The following is an 8,557-nucleotide window of genomic DNA, read 5'->3' as shown; positions in this document are numbered from 1 at the left end:
CAAATTTGAAACAAAGTCCCACTCTCTGAGCATAATGCAGGATCATGCATATGCAGCATCATGGGAGACGGAATCCTTGTCGCCAAGAAAGCGCAAAAGGGAATAGAAAAGGCAGTGTGACCGGTGAATTAAAAAAATGAGGGTCCACATCGGGGTAGCCTTTCCCAGGTAGAGAGAGCTGCTGAGGGAGAATGGTAATGCAATCGCTGGTCACGTTGCCTTTTTGACTCCCTTTTGCACTTTCTTGGCGACGAGAATTCCGTCTCCCGTGACGCTGCATAATACATGATCCTGCATTATGCTCAAAGAGTGGGACTTTGTTATGCTGCAGTAGTGCCGGGGTAGTAGCGGCGCTGGCCGCTAATAGCGGCTAACAGCTGTTAGCGGCGCAGTGTTGCGAGGAGAGGGATGAGGTGTGTGAGGTTGAGTCACTTGTCAGTTGTCAAAGGACAAGACGTGATTGGTTTGACTTGTCAGTTGTCAAAGGACAAGACGTGATTGGTTTGTTTCAATTTACATCCACCCCAACAGTCCTACGTTGTAAACACAGCCAGCATGGTGAGGAGGGGGTTTGTCAACTCGCGTCACATGTGTCTGTGTAGAAGCCTGAATGAATACTCCATGTAGTATGTGTCTGTGTAGAAGCCTGAATGAATACTCCATGTAGTATCGGATGACATGGTTTCATCAGTGTTAGCATAGCTTTTTGGTACACAGCGGCTACAGTTTGAATGCAATATATGATTTCAACGTTAGATGGGAGAAATTCCTACACACTGTGGCTTTAACAATAATATCAATGTTGAACAACCAGGTACCAGGCCTGGAATTAAGTCATTTTTAGGGCAAGGCCACTTTGGCCTTTGATAAATACAAATTTATTGGGGCATCACGGCCAAAATGTGGGGCACCAAGGCCAAAACCAATGGCGCAGTAACAATATGTGCTAATTACATTGAATGAAGACAAAACAATATATGTGTTAAAAAGAGTACTGAGTTTATTAAAACTGTAAACTGAACATTTGACTTTTCCACAAAAATGTGTGATAAATGTTATTAAAATTAAATTAAAATGTGAACAATTCATAATATTCATTGTTATTGTTATGATAAAATAAAGTCTAAATGGACTAAGGAAGATCAAAATTAAATGTTTCAACACCATGCATTTGACAGGAGTATTCACCTAACATAGCCTACATATCGTTAATTATATAATTATTTATATGTCTCTATGTATATTTTTACATAAATCCCCAATATTTTATTTGCCTTTAAAAAAATCCTCTTCCTTCATTTAATTTGCCAATGTTTATTGTATTGTATTATGTATTTATTCTCTACAGGATCTTGTATGTTCTTTAATGTGTGTTCAATTTATTAAAAGAAAAAAACAAAAAAACGTTTTGGTGAACCCTGCAGCAAAGTGAACCCTCTTCCTCAGAGAGGATCTTTGCCTCCCAGTTTGTTCCTGGCGGCAGAGCAGAGTGGACCGTCTTTCTTCTCAGAGGACCTTTGTCCCATGAGAGCAGGCACTCAGCTGCTCTCCGTGTCCGCATTTTAAACAACTTTCACTGGCGATTTGACAGTCACTAGAAGCACATTATGACCCTCTGTAAAAGTTTGTGTGGTACCTGTGTTGTACATGAGCTAACGTTAGCGGCTAAGGACTGAGAGGCTGTCCAGTATGTATGTGTGTGTGTGTTTGTGCGTGTGTGTGTGTGTGTGTGTGTGTCTGTCTAAGGAGTGTCAGTACGTTAACTTGTTAGCCGTAGCCTTGCTGTATCGTCGGCAGCCCTGAATAGCTTGTAAAGCTTTAGCATAGTTAGTTAACACATTTGTTATCGGCCCATGTGTTTACTGCTACAGAAAATTAATAAGTCTTTGGTTTATTTGCACAACGTTGCCTCTCTGCCGTCTTTTATCACACTTGCTAACGCTAAGTTAACTTTACCAGCAGATCTGTATGAGGCAAAGACTGAGGCTACAGTTAGCAGTGTGTTTCCCCCGTCTTGCTGCTTTCCAAACTGCCGGCCGGCTGTCGCTCTGCATCACGTGGTATAATGCTGCGTCGTTGGGAGCGCTTGTTTTCATGCAGATGATGTCCCGCCTCCCGGCAGAATCGCCGTCATTGAAAAATTAGATCGCATATGCATATGAATCGAGATCACGATTTTATTACGATTAATCGTGCAGCGCTAATGCCGTGGTGTAAATAAGATAAATAACACAAGGCTATTTAGTTTGTTTAATAAAAGGACAAGGTATTGACCTGTTCTATAGGCCTGGCTATGAAGCGTCCATAGCGCCAAATAATATAATGGTAGTTTCTAAAGAGCTAAGACGAAAAAACAAACAAACCATCAGCGGTCATATTTCGGCAAGTTGCATATAGGAGAAACACTGACTTCAAACAGCCAATGGTTTTATTGTCAGAAGAGCGGCACAGTTGATTTAGAATCACCTCATTTCACCCATGGTTTCACTCTATGGCTTATTGGAGAGGCTCCAGCTATCAGCCTGATACCGTTTACCGGACTGAACACACGGTAACTCCGGTCTGAGCTGATGGTGAGGGCCAATAGGAGCTAACTGCTAACAGACAGAAGCTAACTGCTAAGAGACTGTAGCTAATTGTTTACAGACAGAAGCTAACTGCTAAGAGATATAAGCTAACTCTAATAGACACAAGCTAATGCATGTTAAAGCATATACAGCACTCTGATTGGTCGAAATCTTTTCGTTCCACCTACGCACCTATGCTCACCGGGCATCAACTTGAGAGTGACAACTTGCATAGACCAATAGACTGAAACCAGCCAAATGCGAGATCGAGCGACATGCGTACTTTCAGAGCATCAAATCGTACCAGTGTACTTTGATGTCAAAATGCGTGCCTGGTACGCAAAATGCATACAGGTTGGCAGGTCTGGTAATGTTCCAATGACTCACGTCAGTCAGTGGATCTGCTGATACAGAGTACCTATATACATCTGAGAGAAACGGAGCAATTCTGATATTCCTCCAAAGACTCTTTTTTCTTTTTTAAAAACATTACAAATGTAAAAACGACTTGGACATGATTTAAGACTGATAGTTTTTAACAGGTTCAGCAGAAAATGATTAGAATCTAACAAAAGACAAACTCTTACCGTGACTTTCTGGCCAACCTTTAGGACATATTTGGGTGTGAACTTGTAGGTGGCTGTTGCATTTCCAATTGTCTTAACCATCTCATAACCGACCATTGCTTGGTCCTGAGACAGACACAATTATTGACACAAAGACATCAGTCAGATACAAAGGTTATACTGGGTGATTTTCAGCTGGATCTCCACATGAGCATTAAGTAACTAAAAGAATGTAACATCTAAAAACCCAGGTGCTCACCTCATCCCCATTGTTGAGGAGGCAGATGAACTTGCCATCTGTGTCGATCTCATCGATGCAGATAGGTCCTGTGGCAGAGGCAGAGTGAGCAATGGACACCGAGCTGCTGGCTTCCTGTTCCTCCACATCAACACGTTTCCTCTTTCCCTGAGTGGTCCGCACACTGCGGCTGCTGGACGAGGCCCGAGACAACGTGACACGACTTGAAGGACTCGGAGACAGTTTCAGTCTGGAAGGAAAACACAATTAGATATCCAGGTCACCAAAAAAAAGGAAAAATATCAGCCGGTGCATCAAAACAGAGTAAAGATTTAACTGATGCCATCACTACTAGCAAACTTCCTGTGTCCTCACCTCTCTTCTTCTCCCTCCAGAAGTTTGCGGTAGGCGTTGATCTCCATGTCCAGTGCCAGTTTAACATCCAGCAGCTGCTCGTACTCATTCAGCTGTTCCTGCATCTTGGCCTGGATCTCAGCCACCTCGCAATCTTTGTCTGCCAGCAGCTTGCGGCTTCTTGCTTTCTCCTGAGCCAACTCCTCCTCCAGCTCCACTATACGGTCACGCCAACCACGAGTCTGAATATAGATGAGGATATAGATGAGGAGGTCAGAGTCGGAGGTGGCAATGTTGCCCATGTGTCACAGAGCAGGTCAGCACTTAATCATGTGTCATTTAAAAAGATTAAGCCCTACTTCCACCAAATACTTGCAGTATAGTACCTTTGGAACCAAAAGTAACCTTTTAGAGTCTCTTACCATGGGATATTCAAAAATAGCGGACTTATGCATTTAGTCCTTCACAAACAAGAGCAGAGGTTTAGTGTTGTCGTAGCCCACAGGAACAACACACTGCAACTTTTTTTTCTCCTCAAGTGTCCAAGTGAGGATTAGAATGTGCAGTTAACGTAATCGGGTCGGAATTAATATATATTTTTAAACGCTTGAACATCCACTAATTACTAAAAGTGTATGTCATCCAAGAAAGACAATAAAACGGTCAAAGTTGTCTTATTAAAATTTAAGCTGGGTTGATGGATTCACGTCACCAACTCATGCATTAAGTAACATTACAAGTAAATGTTCAACTTTAAAAGTTGCCGGCAGTCGGCCTAGTGAATTGTTATTTTTTTTCAGGCTTCAGTTCCTGCAAAAGGCAGCTGAAGTTACAGCACTGAACAAGAGTGACCGTTTACTATGACAAAGAAACGCACTACAGGGTTTCTAACTCCACCTTTTAGATACCAGATCTGTGTGCTAGGCACCCCAACAGAGGGGTGACCAAACACGGGGATGTAAGAAATGGTTCCATTGGGACCATCCACAACTTATCACAGAGGAAACACAAAAAATGCGTACCCAACTGAACTGAACCATACCGGACTCCTTGGGCGAAACGGGGCCTTTGATAAATTCAATAAAGTCATTGACTTACTTGACTTAAGCCATTTGCTCGTCTAGGGAGCACAGGCCTTTGACAAATGTCCTCCTCCTTACACAGAAAATAAAATCATTACTCAGATGAAAATTCAACCCAAAGTGGAGCTTTGCTGAATAAGCTACTGAGGTTGTTTTATTTGTTGGCTTAAGTTATTCTTTAATTTTTCATTCTGGGTAAATTTACTATGTCAGTCAGTGTGACGCTCCTCCCACTGTCTGCAGTTGGCTGATATTTGGAGGGTCAGTACTAGGGCTGTCAAAATTGCTCAAAAATGACGTTCGAATATTCCTTCTAAAAATAACTCATAGGTTCGAACCATTTGAATTTTTTTTTTTTTTCGCATAATGTCCACAAGAGGGCAAACTAATACAAGGAAACATACTTGTAAATGTATTAATACAAGGAAACATAACTACCTGTAGGTATTTTTATTTCAACATAAACGTCTTTGAAAACATTTACATACCTACACATTAAAACACATAAAACAATTATCTATAACGTTACGTTATAAACGACCTCTCGCTCGCCTCCCCTCTCTGACCCATGGCCACACGGCCCATGTTAACTGATTGTGTCATCCACACCGGCTGCGCCGTGCCGCGCAGCTCCGTTTCGGCGTCTGGTCTATTTTCTGCGCGAGCCGCGAGCAAATGTGTCAAGCCGGGGGGGTGACGGAGACAACAGCTGGGAGCAGAACCTCTTGTCGACCAGCAGCACTTCCATGGGCGGTGTGGCCCTGGCGTTTATGCAGTGCGTTCAGTGCAGCAGCCCAGGCCAACGCACACTCGCAAAGAGGACAGCTGCGGTGGTGTTTTTTTTTTTCTCCACAATCGAATATCAATTTTCACATTCGAAGGTCCATTTTTTTTTTTCAAATTCAAATTTAAATTCGAATTTAGAATATTCGTTGACAGCCCTAGTCAGTACCTTGATGAAGCTCACCTGGGCCTCCCAGGCTATAAAAGCTGCCTCATGTTTTCACCTGCTCTCTCCCTTCCTGCAGCAAACATCCACCTGGCATCATTGCTTTTGCTTTGCACCTTCAACACCTTCACACCTTCATCGCTGACTTTGCTGACCCAGACACTCCATTGGCTATTTAAGTTAGCCTTACTTTATTAAATTCTGCTTGTTTTAACTAAATCTTTTGTGTGGTCTCCCTACTTGTCACATTCATTAAGCCAGTTTGTGTCAAATGGGATCAGATCCGTTGGGTAAGGCTAAATCTTGCCTTAATGTAACACAGTGGGCTTGATTTGTTATACATAATCAATCTGGTTTGTGACACTTGTGGTTTGTAAATGCTAAACTGAGGTTAAGCACTTTTCAGGAGTACAGTTTAAAGTGTTTTTGGTATTAGCATTCTGGTTGAGATTTTTGGGAGTATCACAAAAGGATTTTTGTTTGTTTAGTTATCTTTGTGTAGTTCATTTGTGTGAACGATGAAAGGTAGCATCATTTGTCCCCCCCTTTGTTTGATTGTAAGCCCATGTTTTAGGAGTTTGGAAAAAGTACTGGTGTGTAAATGGTGCATATAGCCACATAAGTTTGAAGGAGCCATGCACCCCCTCTGTAGGCATAAGTGGAGCAGGAGATCAACCAGTTTGTTGTTTCCACTTAGTGTGGCAGAGAATGTGGTTGAAGACAATGGGCCTCATTCACAAACAGTGCGTACGCACAAATCTGTGCTTAAACTGTGCGTATGATCGTTTGACGCACAAATCCGGGATTCATCAATATTTTCTTACCCGAATTTGTTCTTACTCTGCGAACAAATTTAGAACTGCCTCAGACCATGCGTACGCACAAATGAGGAAGGCCGAACTGACTTAGAAAATGCAAACATACCTTTTAAGTACATGCAGAGTCTATAAAACCACATTCATGAAAAAGAGATTTATTTAACATTTTTTAAAATAATTAATTTACTAATATATTGGCCAAATGGATTAAATTACCATGAAATTGACACACGTTCACCCTCATCATTGTGACAATTAAAATATTAACAATAACATGAACAGAAAAACTATCACTCCATCAGTGTGCAGATGATCTGTAATGCCGACTGCCATATCCTTAAGGCTGTGGCCCGCTGGCCAGGAGGCACCCACGACTCATATTTTGCAAAACAGTACAGTGGGAATGCGTTTGGAGGCAGGGGCTGTGGGCATCTTTTGTTCTAGTCTTTTATTTCAATTGTTTTAAGTTAGTATTTTCAGTAAGTCTCTATTCCGTTAATGTTAAAATGTTATATTGTTTGGGTGACCGGACATATGGCCTTAAAACATGGCTGATGACACCATACGCAAACCCTGAAACCCCTCAAGAGGTGCGCTATAATAACATACATGCCCACACACGCGCCGTAGAGCGCACTTTTGGCGTGCTTAAGGGCCGCTGGATGTGTTTGGATCAGATACGGCCGGTGGCAAACTACTTTATACCCCTGAGAAGGTGTGCAAGATCATCCTGGCATGCTGTGTCCTCCACAATCTTACAATGACCCATGGCATTCCTGTAAGACCCGGCGCCATCCCTTCTAACAAACTGTGAAATTTATTACTTGTCTCCTCGCGTAACCGCTTCCTTCATTCATGAATCAACTCTAGGCAAGCGGTTTCCTTATATGGAGAAATGGGGGCGTGGTAGTATGCTGATTGCAGATCGCGGACACGCGCCTGTCAATTTAGAATGGTTCTGATTTACTAACATACGCACGGTGGTGAGAACAAAATTGGCCGGTACGCACGTGTCATGAATCCAACGGTGATTTTGCGCAAGTACTTATTTTTTGCGGAGAGTAAGAACATTTCTGCGCAGATATTAGTGAATGTGGCCCAATGTCTTGGGAGCATTTCCCTGGTTTCCTGAGGATCGCCAGTTTCTGGTTGCCTTATGGGTTCCGGTGGAATCAGTGCATAAGTACCCACCACCAGTATCTGTCCGAAGTGTGTTTGTGTGATGGCTAGTCCAGACACTTGGTAGTCTTCAAGTCAAAAGTGGGAAATGTTATTTCTCTTCATGTTGTATTGTTTCAAAGTTCAATGTTTTGTGTTCCAGATGTCAAAATGGAACCTTGATCTTAAGCCCCCTGAGTCAAATTGTGATTTGTGATATTGGGCTTTATAAATAAAATTGATTGATTGACTGAAGAGGCGGGGTGACGCCCCACCCACTGTCTGCAGTTGGCTGATATGGGAGGGTCATTACCTTGATCAAGCTCACCTGTGCCTTCAAGGCTAAAAAAACTGCCTCAGGTTTTCACTAGGGCTGGGATGACGCGTCGACGTCATCGATGACGTCGACGCAAAAACCGCACGTCGATGCGTCATCACTCAGAATCAAAAAATGGCGGCGGCCGCGGCATCGAGTAGCAGCGAGTCGGGGGAGAAGAAAAGATCTCGTAATAGGATGTCAAAAGTATGGGAGTACTTTACACCTAAAGGTAACGATTCGGTGGTCTGTGACCTGTGCANAGATCTCGTAATAGGATGTCAAAAGTATGGGAGTACTTTACACCTAAAGGTAACGATTCGGTGGTCTGTGACCTGTGCAAAATAGAGATGGCATACCATAAAAGCACTACCGCGATGCACCAGCACCTTAAGAGGAGGCACCCGGGAGCTGCTTGTGTGGAGGAGAAGACACCGTAAGTTTTCAACTTTTTTTTCTTTCCTTGTTTGCAATGATTAACCCCGTCATTCATCCAAACCGCACCACGT

At 42.8% G+C, this 8,557-nt stretch overlaps 1 protein-coding gene and 1 long non-coding RNA gene across 3 annotated transcripts in view; both read right to left on the bottom strand.

The window, feature by feature from the left end:
* Positions 1–8,557, bottom strand: part of lmnb1 (lamin B1) — a 69,533-nt gene that overhangs the window by 9,351 nt on the left and 51,625 nt on the right. For both annotated transcript variants that reach the window (XM_050052807.1, XM_050052809.1), the window contains exons 6-8: positions 3,747–3,967; positions 3,393–3,621; positions 3,155–3,259 (exon numbers count right to left, since the gene is read on the bottom strand). In XM_050052807.1, the coding sequence (XP_049908764.1) occupies positions 3,155–3,259; positions 3,393–3,621; positions 3,747–3,967 (555 nt within the window). The remainder of the gene's footprint in view (positions 1–3,154; positions 3,260–3,392; positions 3,622–3,746; positions 3,968–8,557) is intronic.
* Positions 5,496–8,425, bottom strand: LOC126395396 (uncharacterized). The gene is made up of 2 exons (XR_007570459.1): positions 8,384–8,425; positions 5,496–8,303 (listed from the first exon to the last, which is right to left on the bottom strand). It is a non-coding gene; the product is annotated as an uncharacterized LOC126395396 (long non-coding RNA).

This window comes from Epinephelus moara, chromosome 9, assembly GCF_006386435.1.
Source record: "Epinephelus moara isolate mb chromosome 9, YSFRI_EMoa_1.0, whole genome shotgun sequence".
NCBI lineage: Eukaryota > Metazoa > Chordata > Actinopteri > Perciformes > Serranidae > Epinephelus > Epinephelus moara.
This window is presented reverse-complemented; position numbering and strand designations above follow the sequence as displayed.